Source organism: Alexandromys fortis, unplaced genomic scaffold (genome assembly GCF_014885135.2).
Source record: "Alexandromys fortis isolate MF-2015 unplaced genomic scaffold, M_Fortis_MF-2015_v1.1 scaffold_107, whole genome shotgun sequence".
Taxonomy (NCBI): Eukaryota; Metazoa; Chordata; class Mammalia; order Rodentia; family Cricetidae; genus Alexandromys; species Alexandromys fortis.
This window is the reverse complement of record NW_026067987.1, coordinates 698,979-724,256: the sequence shown is the minus strand read 5'-3', so window position 1 is coordinate 724,256 and position 25,278 is coordinate 698,979. Positions and strand designations below refer to the sequence as shown.

The 25,278-nt window shown below is 40.1% G+C and overlaps 1 protein-coding gene across 1 annotated transcript in view; it reads left to right on the top strand.

The window, feature by feature from the left end:
• The window catches only part of Heca (hdc homolog, cell cycle regulator), a 44,844-nt gene extending 19,889 nt beyond the window's left edge, over positions 1 to 24,955 (top strand). Inside the window, exons 2-4 of the mRNA XM_050159512.1 lie at positions 9,356 to 10,396; positions 17,887 to 18,041; positions 20,937 to 24,955. Of these exons, the coding sequence (XP_050015469.1) occupies positions 9,356 to 10,396; positions 17,887 to 18,041; positions 20,937 to 21,101 (1,361 nt within the window). The 3' untranslated portion in view covers positions 21,102 to 24,955. The remainder of the gene's footprint in view (positions 1 to 9,355; positions 10,397 to 17,886; positions 18,042 to 20,936) is intronic.
• Positions 24,956 to 25,278: the final 323 nt, after the last annotated feature.

Below are 25,278 nucleotides of genomic sequence, written 5' to 3'. Positions count from 1 at the left end.
TCAGAGATGTCATGTGTTTTCTTTGTAATCATGCTTTGTTACTGTGACAAATACTTAATAATCTTTTTATAAGAAGAGAAGGCTGCTTGGTGTGGTGGCATATGAGTTTAATTCCAGCACTCAGAAGACAAAGGCAGGTAGATCTCTGAATTCAAGACCAGCTTGTTCTTGCAATTTTAGGATACATAGAGAGACTGTATTTTTTTTAAAAGGTTTATTTTGGCTTATGATGGTAGAAATTGCAATTAATTGGTCCTCTCTCTCTACAACTGTACATCATCAAAATGTGGTAGACCCAAACCACTCATATAAGAGCTAGAAAGTAAGAAAGAGAGGAAACATTTGGTATCCCACATGTCTCCACTGGAACACTCCCAGTGACCTGAAAGCCTTCCATTAGTCCCCAGCTTCTCAGTGTTCACCACATCCTGTTAACCAGGCTGAGCATCAAGCCTTTAACACAGGGGCTCTTGGATTCCAGACTAAAAATACAGTACACACTGAAGTTGTTGACCTGAGATGAACCAGTGTACTACATCTGACCAAAACCAACCAACCAACCAACCAACCAACCAACCAACCAACCAACCAGTCTACCTGCACTAAAGAGTCAAACATGGTGGCACACATTTGTAATCCCAGCTCTTGGTAGGCTAAGGATTTTATGTTCAAGGACAACCTGTGCTACATAGTGAGACACTGTCTCAAACTGCCCTTCCCTTCTCCCAAAAAAGCATTTGGAAGTAAAGTTCTGTGGTAGAGACCACATCTAGCTGTGCCACACCCTAAACTTCCCCAGCAAAGAAGTAAATAAAAGGAAGGGAAAAAGGGAAAGGAGAAAAGAAGAAAACAAAAAGGGGGAAAGTGGGAAGCTCTAAGGTCAGTGTATTAGCACACAATGTGTTATCAATATTTCCAAATACTCATTTGTGTTTGTTTTTCTGTTTTCCATACAATTTTGCTTCAATACAAAAATATAAAGTAAATTTACTGGACTGGCAGGGTTTGAAGTCATATGTTACTGCAAAGGAAAGTATGCTCACTGGGTTTGTATTGAGGTCAACAGGTCGCACCCTTCTCTGGCTGACTTTGAAAAATGAGAGCTAGAACTTTGGTACCTATCAAGGACAGACATTAATTCATTCATATTTGAGTAAACTGAATTGCTAGTTATGAAAGCAGGTGTTGAAGAGACTTTTGTTTTAGTTATGTGCTCCTTTTCCATAAGTAATTTAAATTGGCCTTCAAAAATAACAGTGTAAGGTAAATAATTATAGAGAGAACAAATAATAGGGACATACTTAATAGTAGGTAAGGTAGTGTTTTTCGTAAGCCAGTATGATGTGGGATTCCCCTCTATATGCTGTGAATATCATTGGTTAATAAAGGAACTGCTTTGGGCCTATAGCAGAGCTATAGGGGAACAGAGCTAGGCTGGGAAAATTAAACTGAAAGCTGGGAGGAAGAAGGCAGAGTAAGAGAGAAACAATGTAGCCCCACCCAAGACAGATGCTGCCAGTAGGCCACAAACCTCATGGTGAAATACAAAATAATGGAGATGGGTTAATTCTAGATGTAAGAGCTACCTAGCAATACGCTTAAGCTATTGGCCAATCAGTATTGCAAATAATATAGTTTCTGTGTGATTATTTTGGGGCTGAGCAGCTGGGAACCAACAAGTGGCCTCCTCCAACACCATTAGAAGAGGTAAATCACAAATTTAGTGTTCATATTTCTAGCACAAGGGGAGGAGGCAAACAAGTAGTAGTGATATGCTCTAGTCTTTATTAGATTAAAAAATAAAAACCAGTCACTTAACTATAAGGCCTTTAAAAACAATAAACAGTATTAAGGACAATATCTTGTTTTTAAATAAACCACATTTATATTTTCTGCTCTCATTATTAAAATCATGTTGTCCAAGGGTGGAACTGTATGGCCCCTAAATCAACTCTTAGCCATTGGCTTGAGAGGTCTGTTTTATTTTGCATAGAAGTCCTACACTACAATTTCTCCAGTGTCCACATCCCATAAGAAAAACCCAGGTCTGATTTAAGATGACACACTGTAGGGTAGACTGCCTATTGGAGAAATCTGAAGGATTTTTGCATTTGTCTATGACAGACTTGTTAAGAAAGCTTACTTAGAGCTCTCTGAAGTTATTTCCTATGTGAAGTTTACAATTTGAATTTTAAAGCACTATACTTGTTAGTTTTTTGTTAACTTGGCACAAGCTGTAGTCATCTGGGAAGAGAAACCTCAGATGAGATAATGCCTCCAACAGATTGGCTTGTAGGCAAGCCTGTAGGGCAGTTTTTTGATTAGTGATTGATATGGGGAGGGCCTAGCTCACTGTGGGTGATGCCAACCCTGGGCAGGTGGGTCTAAGTTGATAACAAATCAGGCTGAGCAAGCCTTGGATGAGTAAGCCAGTAAGCAGTATTTCTCTGTGACCTCAGCTTCAGTTTCTGTTTTCAGGTTCCTGCCTTGAATTCTTGTCTTCAAGAATTCAACATGTGACAGAGTGTTAATTGAGAGCTGTGAGCTGAAATAAACCTTTTGCTCCTGAAGTTGCTTTTGGTCATGGTGTTTTTACATCACAGCAATAGGAACCCTAAGACAAGCATTTGGGGAATATAATATAGTATACTTTTTTCCCATATGTCCTTGTTTTAGTTACTGTTATTATCATATCTATGAAATATGAGTTAAAATTGCTTCTCAGTTAAGCTTTTAGAAAGTATTGAACAGTAGTGAAAATTGGTTGTATTTTCGGATATGAAGCTGGTCTTTTTTTTATTTTTATTTTTATTTTTTTTCCTTTATTTATTTATTTATTAAATATTTCAGTCTCTTCCCCACCTCCGCCTCCCCTTTCCCCCCCTCCCCCAATCCATTCCCCCTCCCTCGTCAGCCCAAAGAGCAATCAGGGCTCTCCGTCCCGTGGGAAGTCCGAGGAAAACCCTCCTCCGTCCAGGTCTCGTAGTCGTAAGGTGAGCATCCAAACTGCCTAGGCTCCCACAAAGCCACTACATGCAGTAGGATCAAAGACCCATTGCCATTGTTCTTGATGTCTCAGTAGTCCTCATTGTCCGCTATGTTCAGTGAGACCGGTTTTAACCCAGGCTTTTTCAGACCCAGGTCAGCTGGCCTTGGTGAGTTCCCGATAGAGCATCTCCATTGTCTCAGTGTGTGGGTGCACCCCTCGCGGTCCTGAGTTCCTTGCTCATGTTCGCTCTCCTTCTGCTCCTGATTTGGACCTTGAGATTTCAGTCCCGTGCTCCAATGTGGGTCTCTGTCTCTGTCGAAGCTGGTCTTTACTGCTCATATTGCCAGATAATCAGATAATCATGCTTTATCTGTTGACCAGCCTAGAGAAGTGGTAGAAGTTTGCATCTTCAGCCATAAGAATTCCAGAGGTGGGGTAGGGCAGGAATCCTAATTTGGGTTTTGTCCTTCAGACACCATGTGGGGACTCATCAAGAGAGAAATGCATTTTGAGGTGCTGAACTATAACTTACATGGTAAATGGGAATCTATAAAGTAAAGGCATTTGATTTTGGCCAAATTTTGACTGTTACTGACTACAGAGAATATTGACAAAGATCATCGAAACCAAGCCTGTTTTTTTAACAACAAAAAAGGCTTTAACGGTGGGTTACAGTGCTGAGAAATGGTATGAAGTCTGTACAAATGAGCTACAACATTTAACAGTCTCTCAGATAATCTACATGTATGCACATGCACATTTGGTTTCATAATGTAATGCAGTCTAGAGAACGTGTCCCACCTTTCCTTCAGAGGAGCACTAGTAGTGCACTGAGATGCTAGAGTACCAGTAGTTTCTGGTGTCCTTAAGCTCACAGTCTGAGCCAAAGAAAAAGTAGACTGAAAATTTATTGTTTACAACACTGTGACCCTAGTATATAAATCTCACTGTACAAATTTTGAATAATGACAAACAATTTAATAAAAGCTTTTTATTTTGCACAGAGTTTTAGTGAACACATTCTTCCAATTTATATATTAAACCATCTCATATTTCTAAAGCTGATAGGTCATTGAGTTCTAAAATTTGTTACTTGGTGGTCCTGCTTTATCTTAGAACTACTAACTTTTGGCATTGCTGTTATGTGAATTCTTAACCTAAATAAAATATCTTCAAAGATCTGGGTTATTTTGATGTTCACTGTTATAATTTAAAATTCTGTACCCTTTAAAGTATTTGGGCGAATTGATACTAGTATTTAAATCATTGTGAAAGTTCGTAACTATGAAAAAAAAATGAAATGAGGTGGAAAATACCATGATGTATCACACTGTTAATTTATGAGATAAACCGAGTAGTAGAGATAAAGCTTATAAAATTTAATACACCTATGAATTCAAATACAACACAGTGATTGCATATTTATGTGTTTGAACATGTTTCCCCCATATTGATCCCAGACTTAGATGGTTGTTTTTTTGTTGGGACAAGTCTTTAGGACCATTTTCATGAATAACATTTAGTTTTGTGCTTTATGAATCCCTGCTACCCAAGTTTGGAATAAGAGGGTTTAGGTTGGACAAAATGTATAGCAAAGTACTTAGTTTTTTCTGATATTGAGAACATCTTTAAGGTGTTAAAAACAAGTCAGTTAGTGAAATGTTTGGAGTATGCCACCCTGCTTTGTTTATTGTAAGGAAAAATACAACACTACCACTTTATAACTTAGAACACATAAGAAGTCATGATCAATAAAGAATTACGTTGAGAATAGTGCAGGCAAGATAATGGTAGCATTTTGACAGGGAACTTTTAATGTGTGCTTGGAGGCTCACTGTAGAGAGAGATGATGTGGGATGGAGACAGGAGCTTCTTTGGTCTAGGAGTTTGTGGAAGGAATTTGAGGTGAAGAGAAAGCTGAGAGGACCCAGGTGAGAAAGAGGAGGTGTGTACTTGTGTGTAGTGAAGGGATAAGTGAGAAGGTACACTAATGTACACTGCTTGAAGTGTGTGCTGTACTCCCCATGTGTCTAGGTAGGCTGCCTGTGTGGAAGGAAGGTTGGTCACTTTTGTGTAGCTGTGTTACAAACTCAGTTTCTTGAATTTTTTTTAGCTTTTTAGCAGTAATTGTTTATAGTTTAATGAATAAATGCTAAGCTCTATCTGAGCTACTTCAGTAACTCTTCTATTACTCCTAGTGACCCTTTGAGGTAGGCACTGTTATTTTACCAATTTACAGGTAAGAATACAGTAGCATGGGGCACTTCAGTGTCTTGGTCAAGGCCTGAAAACTAATGAGTTGAGAGCTGAGTGTCATAGCTACATAGGCTGACCAGAAAATGAAAACAGTTACCAGGAGTTTCATGTTGTGAGAGAAACTACTTTGACATGGAGATGTTCAGAAATTCTGAAATTCACATTTGCTGTCCTGAGTACATAGTTGTGGTTTGAGGAAGTGAGGTGACAAAAAAGGTCTGGGTGTACATTTACATATCTGTTCTCACCTTTCTGTCTCTGTTCAGCAGGGCCTCAACTGCTCCCTCCCAAGTACTGCATCTGCTTGGTCCATTCCTGTCATTAGCAAAACTTTAATTACATAGCAACTACAGTTTCCTAGTCACAGGTATACAAGGTTATGTAAGACCTTGTCTCCACTATAGACTTTAAAGTTCTAGAATGCGTTTATGACTTCAGATGATCTTCCTGACCCAACCCCACCTAGCTCTCTGTCAGCTTAGGGTGCTTGAAATTGTTTTCAGAGTGGTGGAGTGAACTCAGTTTTATGGGTGTACCCTGAAAGCAGCAGTACCTTATTTGTGGCACAGTTACTGTGAATGGGAGAACTGTATTAAAGGGTCATAGTATTAGGAAGGTTGAGAACCACTGTTAGAAATGCTACTGGCATTTAGAGATGCAGGCATTCTGGTGGCAGAATTAACACTGTGACTTTCTCTCTTGTACAAAATGAGATTTAGACAAATGAAGATTAAGAGTTAGCGTCCTCGGAGGCAGCTGGAGAAACCACGGTAGTCATTTAGGGCTATTTTTCTAAGGCCCTGCCATCCCACTCTGAAGGAGGTAATTGGAATGCAGGAGTCATAGCTAGTATTTGCACAGGCTTTAAAGGTCTATCCACCTGTGTGCTGGATTTTGTGGGATGGTGTATTGGTTACTCAATGGGCAGTGGTGAACTTGCAAAGGTTTCTGAGGAGGTACAAGTTCTCATTGTTCCCTGTGCTATGTTTTCAAGCTGCAGAGCCCTGAGTTCCTGGAAATGCTCTGTCCTCAGCCTTCATTGTCTTCTGTTCCATTCTCATTCTCTTTTCTTCCCCTTGTGTCTACATACAAATTTCTTGGAGAGTTATGTGCATGTAGTCGCTTCACTTTTGTCTTGCCCACCATTTTTCTCTTACACTAGACACTAGACAGGGGTGGCAGTGCTTGGTTCCCTACTCCTCCCGTGAGCTTCTGGCTTTACCTTACCTTTTCTCAACCAGCCATTTTTTTCCCCAGGGACTATCTGTAAATGTTTGAAGACATTCTGAGCATTAAAACTGAGGGAAGGAATGTTACTGGTAACAGTGAGGTGAGAGTCAAGAATGTAGCTAAATACCTTATAGCACAGGGTAGCTCCTACCACAGGAATTATCTAGTTCCCAAATTGTCAGTAGTGCAGATGCTCTGAAACACTGGTCTTGTTCAAGGATATAACACTAATCTCCATTCTTAAGTATTTCCCATGACTGATTTGGCATAATTTTCTCTTGACTTGTCTTAGAGTATATTCTCTTTCTGCTTTACTGTTCTCTGTAGCAGACTTGCTAGTCACAATTCTCTTCCCAATCCATTTTTTATGTTTATGTTTCGTATTCTCTTTCCCAAATAGGGAAGTCAGTCAGATCATTGCTCTTCTGTGTCTCCTGCACTGACAGATATGTGGCATTGCTCCCTAAGTTCAGGCTCTTAACATTTGATCAACACCCTTCTTTCTGTCTGTCCCAACTTTCACAGTACCACCACTGAAGGTATGTAATCTAAAACAACTTTTAAGTCTCATAATGCTTCCTTAGCATCACATTTACAGCAGATGTGTTTTAAATACCTCTGTGTAGCACTTGGAACTGTTTGGATCAAGCCCAATGATTTCTAGTTGGGTAGACCTGGGGGTGCAGCACACTGGTAGAACAAGTTCCTAGCATGGGGCAAGGCCTGGAATCCAGCCCCGGTAGACCACCTCCAGATCATAGGAAGTTGAAGTGGGTGGGGTTATACAGGTCAAATGCTTAGGACATGTAAGCATTCTTTACTCTATAAAGAAGTATCCAGATGCCAGTAGTGCCCTTGTTAAGGAATAGTAAATTTTGCTTTTGGTTTTACTTAGGGAAGTGAAGAGAGAGATGCTGAGTACTAATCCTGGCAGGAGTCTAAAGAGGAACAGCATGGAAATACGGACTGGAACTTAAGGGGAATTAATAAATTATGTTAAAAACTGTAGAAGTGCAAAGAGACCAGTTGGGGCTAGCCTGTTGCTTTGTTGTTTGGTGTGCTAGTCTTTTCTGGGCAGGTAATCACACTTAGCCTCTGCACACATAACTGGCAGCTGCTAGTGTGGGCCTGTGGCATCATGTCTTCTTCCTTGGCATGGCCAGAACTGTGTCTACTCAGTTCTTGCCCTGCTAGATTCTTAATTTCCCACTTTGGATACACGTTTTGCTAATTTTACTACCTCTTTCTTAGAGCTTCAGCTAACACCTTACAAAGCTTCTTTGACGAATAAAAATGCCATAACTGTATAGTAAGATTTCCATTCATGGTAGTAACAACAGTAGTAAGTTCTATATACTGTCAACTCTCTAAGCATTAGTGCTCACTAAAAATTATAGCTTTGCTATATAAATCTAAATACACACACATTATACACATTTTTAAAAGTAAAATACCATCCCACTTTCTTGGGGCTAGTATTCCTTGGAATTGGTACTTACCCGTTTGCCTCTTCCCCCACTTTAAAAAGTAAATATTTTTTAGGGCAGATTGAAACAAAATTGAAAATACAGTTAATGTGTTTGTACTCTCTATTATCACCCCTACGTCAGCCTCTCACCCCACCGTCAGCTGGTTCTGCACACAAACTGGGTCCTGAGCCTCTGTTGATACATAACAGCACTGAATTCTAAAGCTAACTTTTAGGGTTCACTGCTGGTGTTTATGTGCTGTGGATTTTGATAAGGGTACAATGATATGCAGTTTCTGTCGCGGTATATCATAAGAGAGTAGCTGTACTGACCTAGAAACACTTTCATCCCTCTCCTCTTCTCTGGTGACCACTGATCTTGTTAGCGTCTCTATCACAGGTGGTCTTGATGGTTTTAAAAGGCATATTCTAAGTCCAGGTACTAGGTGGTCGTTGAGAAGCTGTAAGAATCTGGTATCTGTCAGTCTCCATGCAAACAAATACCTCTTAAGAAATGGACCTGCTTTGTTACTATGTTTTCTTCACTTCTGGGAACCTGCTAGCTGTTTGAACTCTGCATGGGTAATGTGTAAGACTGCAGAAGTACTTCTTTGTTGCTTTCTGTCTGAATACTTTAAGAGAATGGTTGTTTTCAGCCAGGTGGTGGTGGTGCATACCTTAATCCTAGGACTCGGGAAGTAGAGGCAGGTGGATCTCTGAGTTCCAGGCCAGCCTGATTTACAAGAGCTAGTTCCAGGACTGGTTCCAAAGCTACAGAGAAACTCTGTCTCAAGTATCAAAAAGAGAGGGTGAGGGGGGAGGGGAGGAGAGAGAGGAGAGAGAGAAAATATGTTTTTTTTTTTTTTCCACATCTGGACAGTGGAGTTCTGTGTAGGCCAATAGTTTGATCAGACATCCTGGCCATTAGTACCTGATGACTCTAGAAGAAAGGTTGAGATGAGACTGGTCTATTTTCTCAATGCTATTTGCTGTTCAGGACAGTCTAAAACCCCTGATAAAACATTCATAGACACCACCAGAATGGTTGGTTTAGTAGCTTCATATTAATTCCTAGCTGCACTTCAGTGACTCATTTTCAAAGGAACTCTGGAACTGCCTGTTATTATACCCACATCTTGAGAAACCTTTATACTGCACTGTCAGAAGGCCTGGAACACAGTTGATCTATGAAGGATTTGGGTTTCTTGAAACTTATCAGTATGTTTTTCAGCAGATATTTAATAATAGAAAATAAATTCCTTTGGGACAGCATCATATTAGAAGAAAATGATGAATGTTTCTAAATCTGCCCGGTATTTGTTCCAGTGGTTATAACTGACATGTATTGGCCAATGGTGATAGATTGGAGTCCTCATATCCTATGTACTGACTCTCTTTTATTCTTCTTTTAGAAGCTCCTTGTGCCACGCCCCTGATCTGCAGCTTTGGGAGGCCAGTGGACCTGGAAAAGGATGACTACCAGAAGGTGGTGTGCAACAACGAGCACTGCCCGTGCAGCACCTGGATGCACCTGCAGTGCTTCTATGAGTGGGAGAGCAGCATCCTGGTGCAGTTCAACTGCATTGGCAGGGCCCGCAGCTGGAACGAGAAGCAGTGCCGCCAGAACATGTGGACCAAGAAGGGCTACGACCTGGCTTTCCGCTTCTGCTCCTGCCGCTGTGGGCAGGGCCACTTAAAAAAGGACACAGACTGGTACCAGGTAAAGCGGATGCAAGATGAAAAAAAGAAGAAGTCTGGGTCAGAGAAGAACTCAGCAAGGCCTCCAGGGGAGGCTGGGGAAGAGGCGAAAAAATGCAGGCCCTTGAACAAGTCCCAGAAAGGCCTGAACCATGACCTTCCCCGGCGGCATTCCATGGACAGGCAGAACTCCCAGGAAAAGACAGTTAATGCTGCAGCCTATGGGGCCCGCTCCCCCTGTGGCTCCCCTGGCCAGTCCCCACCCTCTGGTTACTCTATCCTCTCCCCAGCCCACTTTAGTGGTCCCCGCTCCTCCAGATACCTTGGGGAATTCTTAAAGAATGCCATTCATCTTGAGCCTCACAAAAAGGCCATGCCTGGGGGCCATGTGTTCAGAAATGCCCACTTTGATTACAGTTCGGCTGGGCTGTCTGTGCACAGGGGAGGACACTTTGATACCCCTGTACAGTTCCTGCGGCGATTGGACCTCTCTGAACTCCTCGCTCACATCCCCAGGCATAAGCTGAACACTTTCCATGTTCGAATGGAAGACGACGCCCAAGTGGGCCAAGGCGAGGATCTACGGAAGTTCATTCTTGCAGCCCTCAGTGCCAGCCACAGAAATGTTGTAAACTGCGCTTTGTGCCACCGGGCACTTCCTGTGTTTGAACAGTTCCCACTAGTGGATGGAACTCTGTTCTTAAGCCCCTCAAGACATGATGAGATTGAATATGATGTTCCTTGTCACCTTCAAGGTATAGGTGTTCATTCACCTTGCCTGCTTTCTGTTTGTTAACACCCAAAAAGCAAACAAGATGGAATTGCATTTTTTAAAATTTTATTACAACTGACATGTTTTTGTTCTAGCCAAGGGCTAGGTAACATGAGTATTTGAGCTTCACCCAGTGGGCTGGTGGTTTTTGTATTCTGATGTCACTGTACTGGGTACAGGTGGTCTTTTTATGCCTTTATTCTGTGCTAATTTGAAGAAAGAACCACTGATATTTAGCTTTTCACAACAGAGTAAAAATTTAGAGAAGGAATTACATTATTCTCTTTGCTGTGAAATAGTTTGAATCCTTTAATGTGCCTAGCAGGCTGTGATCCTTGTAAACTGGGAAAGCGGGAAACAAGAAGGGCCCGATGACTTCTTGAATTAATTTTAAAATTGTGAAAGATAAGACTATTGATAGCATCAAAAGGAAAATGGGAGATGATTGAAAGCCTAGGCATGACCTTGGTTGAGGGAGTGTAGTGGTTAGCTTATATGTTTGACAAAGACTTGGGCACATTTTAGTTATAAATTGAAAGGCAAAGAGTTGGTCAGTGTAGGTGTGAAATTAAAACTGTTGAACTTCCAAAAGGAAGAAATGCATGATATATGAGTTTAACAAAATGCTAGAGAATCAGATAAAAATGACTCCTGTCTTCTTCCCACTAAACCCTGCTGTCTCAGCCCCCAGAGCCAAACACTTAGAAATGCTAACTAATTCTTCAAGGTTTTTGACATCAGGATTTTAAGTAGTTATTTTCATTCTCCAGTTTTAGATACTGTCTTCTGCCTGTACTGGTGTTAAAGGCGGATGACTGCATATCTCCCTCTGGGGATAAATCCCTAGTGTTTCTGCTGTTAGTGGTGTTGAACCAAGATATATATTCCCATTATAGAAACAGTCTTGTCAAGGACACTGTTTTAAATGAGAGTTCTTTTCTTCATGTTTTCATTGCCTTAGATTTTTTATTTTGTTTTTGGAGGCAAAGATCTTGCTGTGTAGCCCAGGATGGCTGCAGAATCACAGTTCCCTGAGAACTGATGCATTAAGAGCTACCTGTTGGTGTAGAATCTGAAGGGTCAAGTGCCTGAGAGTGATGGTTTTATTTTTTGTATTTTAACTTTGGAAGGTTGCTCTCCTTTAGCAGCTTTGTAAACCACTTCTACACACTTAACATAGTTTTTGAAGTTTTTCTCCTCTTTTGTAAACATCTCTTAAGGCTTTCATCCCCATTATCTCCATTCTGCCTGGAGCACTCAGGACCCTAGTGTTCTGAAATCCCACCATGATGTGCTCCTCAGCCCCTGTCCCCTTCATTTACTGTGGACTATCTTGGATTGTTGAATACATATACTTAGATCCTCACTCTGGAGATTCCTTACTTTTGGTTTATTTCTTTTTACACTTACAGTACTGGAACTCCTGTTGATGTGACACCATACCTCCTAGATTGACATTCCCGACTCCCCTTTGATGGGAAAGGAAATCCTTGGGTTTATCTTTACTTGTCTCAAATATTCTGTTATACTTTCTGGAAACAGAACATTTTCTTGGATTTGTCTTCTACTATTTTTAATTTCCAGAGGCTTATTTGTTTTTGTTTTATTTCTTGAGACACTCATTATGTAGATCAGACTGACCTTGCAGAGATCTGCCTGCCTCTGCCTCCCAAATACTGGGTTCCAGGTGTGCACCAGCAAGCCTAGTTTCAGGGACTCTTCAATAACACCACATTCTTGTTTCTCAGGCACACTTTCTTTTATTATCTTTCAGAGGAAGAAAAAGGAGCAAGGAGTAGTTAGGATTAGTCTTGTTTGTGTGTTTTGCATGATTCTCTGGAGTCCTTTAGCTTTTGTTATGAGGTGGGATAGATACCACAAAGCCTTGTGACCTGTTGGGATTTAAAGCCCTCCTATAGTTCCATGGCAGGGTTGGCTGGTTGGCTTCTGTTGCCCCAGCTGGAATGGGTTCTATGTCTGCTTTCATATTTCACTAGGCTAGTTTGGGATATTTTTAAAGTTGTGTTTTTAATTAAGACAGTTGTACATATTTATTGTTTATAGTGTAATGTTTTGATCCCTGTTTATATTGTGTAATGATAAATTAGGGTACTGAAGATACCATTCACCTCATATTTATAATCTCTGGCAAGACATTCAAAACCCTAGTTATTTTGAAAAACACTACATCATTCTGTTGACTATAGTTGCTACAGTACAGTGAGACATTAGAACTTTTACGTCTAACTGTAAGTAGTTGTGTGTCCTTTAACCAGCTTCTTCCCACCCACCTCATCCTCCCTCCCTTTCCTAGCCTTAGGTAGCCATTGTTCTTAATTCTGTACTCCTATCAGTACCTTTACATGCCACAACTATGTGAATCATATGATATTAGTCTGACTTGGCATATTTTTATTACTTAATATAATGTTCACGTTTATCCATTTTATGGCAGTATGATTTGTTGTGTGATCTTTTATTCTTTTGGTGGGGTTTACCACCCAACTCAAATCACACGGAGTCTTATTCTTAGTTTTGAATCCTGGCCTTAGCTTGGCTGCTGCTGCTTCTTTTATTTATTTATTTTTTTGCCAGCTTTTCTTAATTATCCTGACTACCTTTTGCCTCTGGGCTTTTATCTTTCTTCATTTGGTATATCTTACTTTGCTTCTTTCTCCATGACTTGCTGTGTAGCTAGGTGGTTGGCTCCTGGTGTCCTCCTTTTCTGGTTCTCTCGTTGCTCTTTTTCAGTTCTCCTATTTATACTCTGTGCTTGCTAGCCCTGTCTAGCCTTGCTCCTGCCTCGCTAGTGACCGTTCATCTCTTTATGATGATCAAGTGATTTAGACAGGCACAGTAACACAGCTTCACAGAATTAAACAAATGCAGCATAAACAAAAATCACACACCTGAAAACAATATTCCCGACAATGATTAAATTTCTTTTATGGCTAAATATGTGTGTATATGTATATATACAAAACTATTTTCTCTGCTCATTTGGTGGACTCTTGGTTTGAGCCCATCGCTGTTAAGAGTATTGCTGCAGTGACTGTGGGAGCACAAGCACTTCTGACATACTGATTTCATTTCCTTTGGCTGTATACCCATGGTGTGATTTCTGGATCATACGGTATTCTAATTAAAAGGTTTTTTTTACATATTCTGTTGTTATTGTTAGGTAATTCATATTTTTTGTTTGTGTATTTATTTTTGAAAGATGATCTTTGTAGCCTTGGCTGGCTGGAACTGGCTATATAGATCAGGCTCATCTCAACCTCAGAGATATTATCCTAGCTCTGCCTCGATAATGCTGGAATTAAAAATGTGAGCTACCGTGCCTGGCTCAAATTTTAATTTTTTGAGAGAACTCTGCTGTTTTCTGTCATGATTGTACTACATCCTATTGATAGTGGGTGAGGATTCACCTTGAACTTACTCAAATGGATAAAGCTGGAGAACATAATTAAATGAAATAAGCCAAGCACAGAAAGACAAAACCATATGATCCATATGATCTCATTCAGCTATAAACTCAAAAACAACTGATTTCAAAAGTATAGAATTGAATAGTGCTCAGCTAAGACTGGAAAGGGTAGGGGACACCATTCCCAGGGTGGGAAAGAGAATGGTCAGTGACAGAAACACAGTTATATGGCAGTTAGCTTTCTTCCTGTTTTATAGAAGTGGAATTTGTGTTTTTGTTTTTATTGAGCACAAGGGTAGAAACACCTTTATTTTATTTTTGTACCTTAAAACTCGGACCATACTTTATAAAAATGAATTAGGGTACTTATGATGGACATATTTATTTTTATGTCCACCAAGTATATGTTTGTCAGTCAAACTTAGCAGATGTGCTAGATGAAGTCATCAGTGTATAATCTTGGTATATAAAATGATTTTATAAAATGTAACTGACCGTCCTAAACCCGAGGCTGTGACTAATAGTATCACACATGGAATTAGTAAGTAGCATGTACACATTATGTAATCCTGTACATTGAGTATTCTGAGATTTCCAAGGAAGAAAGGGCCACTTGGGTTTGGATCTTCAGGAGGCAGTATGAAGGCAGTATGAGGGATGGTGGCTAAAAGAAAACCAGTGAGGTTATGATGAGATGAAGAGAACTGTTTGGTTGGAAATGTTGCAGAGTGGAAAATGAGTAGGAGATGTGGAGAGCAGGCTGGGGTGAGGCAGGGCGTTCCTTTCAAGCCATTGTAGAAACCCTTTGCCATGTGATTATGAATTGAGAGCTTTTTCAGCATTTAAAAAACAAACCTATAATAATATACCCCCAAAACGTTGCTTGGAAGGTTTGGGACCTAGAGTCAGGGTTGAAACGTTGTCATATCTATATGCATGAAGATGAGAAGCTACTGTCTGAGATAGTGAGCATTAGAAAGAAGAGATAGCTGTAGGAGGCTTTTTAAAGAAATTGCCAATTTGGAGTACCTTGACTATACAAAAGGGTCTTCTTTAGTTCACCCTGATTCCAGACCAGATAAATGATGCTTTCACAGGCAGGCGTAGGTAAGGTTGGGAAAAGGCCCATTTTAATGGGAAAGAAGGGGAGAGCATTTGAATATGTTTAGTTCATTTTCTGTGGAGATATCTAGCAAGCACTGTTAGAAACAAGCATTTGGGGTGAACACGTGGGAGCTTATTTTTAACATTGGTGGCTAAATCTTGGCAATAAAAGTCTTCAGTGACAAGAAAAGAGGAAGTGACTGTGATAAAGCTCAAGACTAAATTCTGAGGGCGTTGATCAGGGAGGGGACGGAGAAAGGCAAAAATTAGATAGGCCTGCCTGTCAGTATGCACACTGGTATGTAAGCATACACAGAGATAATATAAGGTGGTGGTCAGTGCACTCTACAGGGTACTGACAAACGTCTGGTTTTCAAATCTGTAGTCGGAGTTTAATGAATACTGAAGTCCAGTACCACAAAAAAAAATATTTATTAGTCATGGGTCAGTGATTCTATTGCTGCACCTCAGAAGTCTGGGTGATCTTATTTATAGCAAGCTCTTATCCCAACCATGCTTTTAAAGCATTTTCAGTTCCAACAGAATGACCACATTCTTGGGCATGGAATTCCTCTGTTCAGTTAATTATATGCTGCTGAGATGTTTACTGTGTTCATTAGCTTGTTATTCCCTTGCTTTGCCCCTTACTCCTTCTGATCCTCCCCAGCTCTGCTTCCAGCCCCTTCTCTGTGATTCAGGAAATGGTTTTGTTTGGTCTTCATAAGTAAGATGGTCTAGTTTTTGTATCATATGTCATTGTTTCAATAGGACTCTGCTTACATAATCTTTCCTATGGCTCAGAAATTCTCTGGGTAGGACTTAAGTGGAATGGTAATGGAAAATAAATCCAGAAACTAAGTTTTGACTCAGGTTTCCCAAGAGTTGGCTCCTTATTTTCAAGACAGGGTTTCTCTGTAGCTTTGGTGCCTGTCCCGGAACTAGCTCTTGTACACCAGGCTGGCCTCGAACTCCCAGAGATCCGCCTGCCTCTGTCTCCCGAGTGCTGGGATTAAAGGCATGCGCCACCACTGCCCGGCCTCCTTATTTTCATTGTAAGCTTTCACAAGCTACCCAGGCTCTTTAATCTTCTGTCTCTCCTGTTTGAAATGGGAATAACAATCATGAGTCCTTTGTATAGCATTGCAGTGAGAGTTAAATGAAGTAATTGATAGATAGAGAACTCACAGCCCAGAGCAGACCCTTGGTAAGTGCACAGGGAATGTTCTTGTCTTCATCATCACAGCCATTGTTACTAACATCTTCCGTGTCTGGTGTTCACTTCTATTAGCAGCATAGATGTGTCTCAGGTAGGACCAAGGAGGAGACTGGAAGCAAAGTGTTCTAGTGGCTCACAGATAATTGAATTGACTTTTGGATATGATCCCAAGTGCTCAGTGGGTTTGGCATGTGAAACCTTGTTTTCACTGTTTAAGAACAGGGGTGAGTGGCATTGTAAGAAGCTCGCTCTTCCTGGTTTTGGCCTAGGCATCCCCCACTTTATAGTGTCATGCCCCATCTATTATTCATTCAGCACACAGAGCTTTTCACATTGCTGACATTATGCTGGACACTCAGGTTGACAAGGATGGATAAGGTATAGGTCCTGCTCTCAAGAAAAAAGAAGTCCATGGAAGCAAATGCAATGGAAAGCTTCCCTCTATGGACCACTAGGTGCCCTTGCGGTTAAAAACGAAGAGAGCTGGTCTTTGCAAGTAACTGGTAAAAACTCTTAGTCTGACTTTTGGTAGTGAACAGCACATTCTGAATAAGATCCACTGTGCAGCGTTCTGGGGTGCTGTTCCCTGTTCTCAGCCGTGTTCTAGAGTTCTCTATGTTCTCAGCCGTATTCTAGAGTTCTCTTTGTTCCCAGCCATGTTCTAGAGTGCTCCCCGTTCTCAGCAGTGTTCTAGAGTGCTCTCTGTTCCTAGATGTGTTCTAGAGTGCTCCCAGATCTCAGCCGTGTTCTAGAGTGCTCCCCCAATTCAGCCGTATTCTAGAGTTCTCTGTTTCCAGCCGTGTTCTAGAGTGCTCTCTGTTCTCAGCAGTATTCTAGAATGCTCTCTGTTCCTAGCCGTGTTCTAGAGTGCTCCCTGTTCTCAGCAGTATTCTAGAGTGCTCCCTGATCTCAGGCGTGTTCTAGAGTGCTCTCTGTTCTAAGCAGTGTTGCTGTTACATATTGCCCAAGGAAGATCCTGGACATGCTGACTAATTATTTGAACCTTTACCTTTTTCACATAATTGACTGGCCTGTTCCCTTTATAAACATTAAGTCCTAGTGAAGGAATGAAGCTGTGACTTTAAAAGACCCAGTAAATAATATTTTGGACTTCAGGTCCTTGATGAACAGTGAAGGAATGAAGTTGTGACCTTAAGAATCCAGTACACAATACTTTGGACTTGTAACGTATCACAAGTAACATGTAATTCTAGTTCCTAAATTAGCTGTGGTACTAGCCGGGCCGTTTTGGAAATGAGGACAGTTAACATAGTAATTGTGGCTATGGTAAAATTCTGGGCTGACAATACAGAGTCAGATGTTTTTCGATGAATATTTTGTGGCTTTCAACTATCAGGCCAGTGGTGTTGGTTCCTGTTGGTTCATTGTATGCTGCACTTAGACTCTGGAGAAGCCTGGTGATTCCAGGCTGGTTATAAGCATGTGAATTTATTGTTTGGATTTGGATGGGCAGACAATGTAAGCACATTTTAGAAAAGTAAATTAAAGCAAGTGTCTATTTTCAATAAATTTGAATTTGTGATCTTGATAGCAATATCCTAACAGGACTGCTTAAGGATACATGATGGAATCTGCCTTGCTTTTCATATTTATTCAACTGATAAAATGTTTGCTTTTTGTTGTTTACGAGGGCATTTGTATTGCCACTGAAGATGAAGATGCTTTCCACCATAGCCACCCTCAGCCTTGTGCTTTCTGTGTGCAGGGAGACTCATGCATCTGTATGCAGTGTGTGTGGACTGTCTGGAAGGGGTTCACAAGATCATCTGCATCAAGTGCAAGTCCCGGTGGGATGGCAGCTGGCACCAGCTGGGCACCATGTACACCTACGACATCCTGGCTGCCTCTCCCTGCTGTCAGGTTGGTATCCACTGAAGTGAGGATGCAGTGGGTGACACTGGACTTCTGCCACCAAGGTACCTTAGAGAGTTAAAGGCTGCCTGGTGGTTACCTTGAGGGAGTTGTGAGGGCTTGGAGAAGGTGCTTCTAAGGGTGAAGAATAATTCAAGTGCCTTAGTTGTTATCTTGTAGAAGAATATTATGTAGTCAGAGATATGTACAGTAATAGACTTAGAGTATTTTCCATCTGTTATGTTAGAAAAAATTTACAAAACTTACCTTGCTTCTATTTTTTAATTCTTATTTATTTTTTAAAACAATCTTTTCTCACTTTTCATATTAATCCCACTTCCCTCCCCCTCCTGTCCCCACACCTTCTACCCGTGCACTCCTCAGAGAGTGTAAGACTTCCCATAGGGATTCAACAAAGTCTGTCCTATTACTTTGAGGCAGGGCCAAGGCCCTCACCCCTATATCTAGACTGAGTGTGGTATTCCTCCAAAGAGAATGGACTCTCCAAAAAGCCAGTTCAAGCACTAGGGATAAATTTTGGTCCCACTGCCAGTGGCCCTACAGACTGCCCCAGCCACACAACTGTCACCCATATTCAGAGTGCTTAGTTTGGTCCTATGCAAGTTGCCTCACTGTCTGGAGTCAGGGAGCTCTCTCTAGCTCAGGTCATTGTTTCTGTGGGTTTCACCATCATGGTCTTGACCCCTTTGCTTGTATTATTGGTTCGCTCTTTGAGCGAACTCTAGATTAGCCCATTTCTAGCTGTGGATCTTGCTTCCATTTCTAACTAAGCTTTAAAAGTCTCTGCTGAACTCTGCAGCTAGTTAGGTGGCCTGGGTATTAGATTTCTGTGCATGGTTTCTTTAGTTTTCTTTTTGTTTGCTTGTAATTTTCTCATTTTGTGTGAGTAATTTGTATTACATTTGTATCAAAAGGTTGTAATTTATACTGAAAAGGAAAGTTTTACTTTCTACAACAGACCAAATTTTCCTTTTGCTTACTTTCTGTGAGAGCTGGCAAAACCCAAACCTCTCACTCTTGAGTTGTGTGAGATTGCCAGAAAAATTCCTAATTCTTAAGTGCTAGAAGAGCAGCATTCTTCTCTGACTCTAGGAGCACCTGAGGAATACCTGCCAGAAGGAAGGAGGAAGGGGCTGGTACAAACCCTATTAGATAAGAAACTACGAAGACAAAACTCCCCAGGAATACCTGAATTTATTATTCTCATGCTTGAGGAAGAACTTATTACATAATTCTCTGCTAGGCATTCCTGGGTAGCAGGAACATTTTCTCCTCCTGTTGCCACTTTTTCAGTAGATACCAGTTTCTGTTGAGTCCAAAGGCTGGCAGAGATAGTAGTTCAGCTGTTTGTTTGTTTTGGATAAGGCTGACTAGTTTTCTGCTCTTGTGGTATACTGACTGCATTTCCAGACTCAAGGTTATCTTTGAAAATGAGTTACCATAATCTTCTAGTTAATCACTGTCATGTTTTATGGTTACTGCCGTGCCTTAGTGCCCACCCCTAAGATGAGAGAAACTAAAGGAAGTGACACCGTTCTCTACACATATGTGATGTAGCAGGAGGGACATGAACAAAACTCATGGCACCTTAGTGTTGCATGGGACCTTGCAGAGCTCACTCAGCCTTCTGAGTTGTTGCTTAAGATGGATGACTCAAATTTTTTATTGTTTTTCCCAGGTCTACATAAATTGTGTCATAGTTGTGACTAAAACCTGTGATTCCTATTCTGAACTTTTCAACTACATGTTGAAATGCCGTGGGATTTTCATATCTTCAAATAGAAATATGCAATGGCATCCCGCCCCCCAGTCCTCTAGTATATACTGCATATTTACTCGTTAAATATAAGCTGATATATGCCAAGACTATATTTTCTGGTCCCCCAACTGAAATGGAAATGGAAAACCTGTTTGATTACTCTTTATTAATAATCATTTGAAAGTATTCATTGTGAGGATATAGTAGGAGGCACTACAAAGGATTCCAGGTAAGTCTGAGGCAAAAATAACAATAATTGGTTAAAGAGAACGTTATACTCAAGACTCAGAGAGGGATGACGTAGTTAAAGGGAGTTCATTTTAGGTTGCAGAAAGATAGTCCGTGTATTGCTGAAATGTGCACTCTGGAACACATTTAGTTTAAATCCCAGCTGTTCTGCTTTCTGTTTTCTTGGGCATGGTATTTATCACTGTGTGCCCCTTTTCATCATCTCCCTCACAGGAATGCTTTCAGGACAAATTTGTTAGCACATTTTTAGGAAGGATCTAAATAAAGACTGTTTAATCTGTAATTTCTGCCTATCCACTTCACTCCCAGATCTATTATGAAGGGCTCCAGGATTGTGCTGTTAGAGGCCCAGGCCCAGGTGAAGATGCCGCATGCTAGTGAGTTCCAGCAGTCTCAAGATATACATAACACTCCTGCCTAGATTGCCAATTTTGATTGGATATTTTTGAGAAATTTTATTTTTATATAAAAGAAAGCAATGTTATGTGGAGTCAAATGAAAGTGTATATGAGCTTTTAAAATAAACCTGAACTCTTCAGGAAAGTTTTTCATTGTAGGTTTGGGTGCAGGGAGCCAGTTTCAGCCATTTGCTTAAAATCCAGGGCATTGGTGGTTGCTGTTAGGTAACTGGTGGAGATGATCAGGTAGTCTCTTGTTGATAGGCACCTCATATTAATAGAGAACCTGGGAGACTGTCATCTTGAGAAGAAGAATAATAAACACCAGAATGTGTATCTTAGATGTGCATACCCTGCATCTGTTAATAATGGAGATCCTTCTCTGAATTTAGTCAGTTCCCAGCACTTTGATCAAATGGCTTTGGATGCGTATTGTGAAGCCAGTGACACTGTGGTTCATGATGTCTGTTTCCCCAGGCCCGTCTGAACTGCAAGCACTGTGGCAAGCCTGTGATCGACGTACGGATCGGAATGCAGTACTTCTCTGAGTACAGCAATGTCCAGCAGTGTCCACACTGTGGAAACCTGGACTACCATTTTGTGAAGCCATTCTCCTCCTTCAAAGTTCTTGAAGCTTATTGATGAAAGCTTTGCTTTAGTAATAGCTATTTTATTGATATTATTACTTTACTACATATCTTTTATAGGGGAGCATTCTGTGACATTAATTTCTTTTCTAATTTAAAACAGAGTTTACTTTGTATATTTGTGCCACTAAAATGAGGGCTGCCCCTTGCCCTTTCTTAATTCCCAAATGTTGGTGTGTGGTTAAGACTGGAGTGCAAATGGGAAATTGGACTGATTTTGGTTGGTAGGGTTTCAGTCTCGTGCAGAATCTCTGATGCAGTACTGGGGTAGTAGGAAGGATGGGTGCCATTTAGGTGTGGGATTCTGTGGTGAAGCTAAAGGTGTGGTAGGAGTTGGGAGGAAGCTTTTTCTAATGTTAGCTCTCTTGAGAGACCCACTGTTAAATGTTTGGGCCTTGGGAAAAATAAGTGACAAATGAATGTAAGTCTAAACCTGGAGAGCCAGTACTGCATTAGGCTACCTGGACTCTGTTCTTCTGTTCAGGGTGAGGTCAGCTTACTCCCACTGATAGGTGATTTGAGAATAGTTCTGAGTGCTTTCTTTGTCAGTTTGTATAATTTAACAGTTTTCATACCGGAAATAATAGCCAAATTATCTGACACTTGAAAACTGTTGCTGTTGTAAATGTTTTAGGTGAGCTGAATATAACAGGTCTTGTGAAGTGAAATTGGAAACGATGAATACTGAATCAAGAGGGCAGAAAGCAGAACGTGGTTATTTGGATCGTGTCTCTAGAACCTACAGAAAATTTGCACATGCTGTAGGTTTGGTGGCCATCGTTTACAGATTGCATTGCTGAAGCAGTTGCTTGGTATCCAGATCTTCTGAGGCAAACCTCTTAACCTAACTGCTGTGCTCCAGAACCAGTCATGGTACACTTCTCATTGTATCTACTGCCACATTAGCCCACTTAATACTGAGTTCCCCAAATCAGAGTTGACCTAGGAAGGAAGGGGAAATTGGTTAGAATGATGAAGAACAGTTTTTATTCTTTTGAAAGTATGTTTCATTTTGGTAGCAGTAATGCAAAGAGCATATCTGAAAATAGATCATCCTAAAGATTTCCATGATGCCTCACTGTTTCTTAAAAAAAAAAAGTTGCATACAGAACACCAGGTATTCCAAAGTTCACTAGGACTTGGATACTTGAATGTGCTGAAGATATCCCTTATAGAATTAGAATTAGAGAATTGCTTCTCATGAAGGAATTTGGTAATTTCAAGTATGATACAGAAATATACATTAAAAGACTACTAAAAATAACTGTTTTATGAATAGGCAAATTTGGGGTTCATGTAAATATTTTATATCACTTGGTTTATGCCATCCTAGGGGGCTTTTCTTTTCATAATTGTCTAAACATTATTGCCAATGAGTTTTACGTTCTACAGAAGTCTTGGTGTTTAATTTGAAACAACAGCATTTAAGAACCTATGCTAAACTAAAACTTTTGTCAGTTGGTTTGTTACTTCTGGTTTTGTGTTTGATGATCTGAAAAGTTTCATAATCTGCAAGAAATGCTGAAGTTGCATAGGACAAACAATAATCATTATTGATCAGATGGTGTTTAATACAACTACGTTAGATCTATAGGATATAATATTTGCAAATTTGTCTTTGATGCACAAAGCTATAATTATGAGTTAGCTGTTTTCTGTTGTACACTCAAGTTTAAAATTTTGGTAAGTTTCTATTCAGATTCCATATTTGTCTTCATGTTTGTTCCTGATTTTTTTAGAATAAAAAATACTTGTAATGCTGTTCTTTAACCTATTGACATTTTCTAGTAAAACTATGTTATTGTTCTGAAGTCAACCTATCTTTTGCACTCAGTGAGTTCTTTAGATTGAAAAAACTAAACAAGAACCCAAAACAGTGTGGAACTGAAAGCCACATTTTATTCTTGCTCCTTAGTTTGTTTTCTGACCCCCACATGAAGAAGTTTCACTATAATTGGATAACATTTGATTTTGATGTTATATGGATGATAAAATGAGGACTATAGATGTGTGTAGTTATATACAAAGAGAAACATGAGCCACATACTCTAATACTTATCATTTGCTATATCATTGATTGATTTGAATTTTGTCCGAAAAGGAGAAGTTGGCTTATTTAAAGTGTAAAATAAAATTGACTGTACAATACTTGCTTTATAGGTAAATATTACTTTGGAAATCTGCTGACCTTAATGTTTTCACCAAACTTTGCCAGAACGCATTGGTTAGAATTGAAATGTTTCAAGAAAGATCACCACCGTTTTTGTTGTAGTTGAATATTAAAGGGCTTCAGTTGTTTGAGGTTTCTGTCCTGCCTGGTTCTGCAGTTATTCATTCCCAAAGAATCACACAGAGGTCTACATCAATTATAAACTTATTGGCCCAGAATCTCAGGCTCTACTTATTAACTAATTCTTTTTTTTTTTTTTTTTTGGATTTTCCGAGACATGGTTTCTCCGTAGCTTTTTTGGTTCCTGTCCTGGCACTAGCTCTTGTAGACCAGGCTGGCCTCGAACTCACAGAAATCCACCTGCCTCTGCCTCCTGAGTGCTGGGATTAAAGGCGTGCACCACCACCGCCTGGCTTAACTAATTCTTATAACTAATATTAGCCTATAATTCTTGTCTGTGTGGGCCACGTGCCTTGGTACCTTTTTTTGCGAGGCAGTCACATCTTGCTTTCTCTGCAGCTGGGTCATGACTGGAGACTGAGCATCCCTCTTCCCAGAATTCTCCTGTTCTCATTGTCCCACCTCTGTTTCCTGCCTGGTCGCCCTGCCTATACTCCATGCCTGGCTACTGGCCAATCAGCATTTTATTATAAATAATAAAGTGACAGGATAAGTGACCATTGTCCCACAGCATTCATTCATCCAGGAGATCTAACTTCTGTTTTTCTCATGAGTAGTATCCAGTAATTTGTAGTTTTGAGGTTGACTAATAATCTAAAGTGATTTTTATCCAATTTAACACTTTGAGTCATTTATTTTTAAACAGTTCTATACTTTGAGCAAGTAAAACTTGTCTGCTTCCATTTTGAGAGAAGCTAATTTCTGATCATTTTCTCTTCAGGCCTTCTCAACTCTCCTTTCTCATCTGATCACCCAGTCACATGGAAAACACTTGGTAACAGTGGTCTTATACCTTTAAAGGTAGACTTTATTCCATGAAATGGAGGGATGAGTGAATTGTTTTCTAGTGTACAAAGGACTTTTTCCAGCATTCTTTAATTTCCAATTTTTGTAAAAAGGGGTTCATTTTTCTAAGTAAAGGAAATTTTCATACCTTTTTGGGAAAAATTAACTTATGACAGAAGAGTATTATATGTTTAAATGCTAAAACTTAACATTGGTTCATAACTTGCTAGACTGCCTTCCTGAGTATTTCACATTGTCTTACAGTACCAGTGCTAACTGTGCAGTCTGCACTGTGCCTGTTTTCTAACTTGTTTTATTTTCTTTTTAATCTCTTGAAGCACTTATTGAGTAGTTTCAGTTGGAGGATCAGGGAAGAGGTGAGGAGAAAGCACTTTTGTTTAGGGTGTGATTCCCATAGCAGAATGCTGCCTAGCTCAGTTCATCGTCATACTTTGTTGACTTTATTATTTTTCCAGGTAATGGAAAGACAATATAATGAATGGACACCGTGAAAACCAGCTCAAAAATATGTTGTCTATAAAGATTTTTTTGTCAAAATGTTTGGATTGCACTTTTGTTGATGGAAGCCAGTGTAAATACTTAAAGAATGTTGGTAAAATTGAAGCATTTGGGTTATGGAATTGTGTGGTGTTAGAGGGTTTCTGTATGTGAAAGGTATGTATTAAGAATAATAAAATTTTAGAAATGTTGAACTTTAATGTGTTACTAGATTTTGTTGGAATTTTTTGAAAAATGGGGTTTTTGATAAGAAAAGATAGTAGAGAAGTAGGGATAGTCTCAAGATTAGAAAAAATATATATCCAGAAAGCCATTCCAAAGTTACTACTGCAACTAATAAAAACTATATATTCTGGGCTAGTGAGATGGCTCAGCAGATAAATGTAGGAGGGGGGCCCGCTTGTTAGTCCCAGCCACCTGGCTAGCTTAACCCCGAAATAACCACAGAAATGTATTCATTAAAACATTGCTTGGCCCATTAGCTCTATCTTCTTACTGGCTAACTCTTATATTTAAC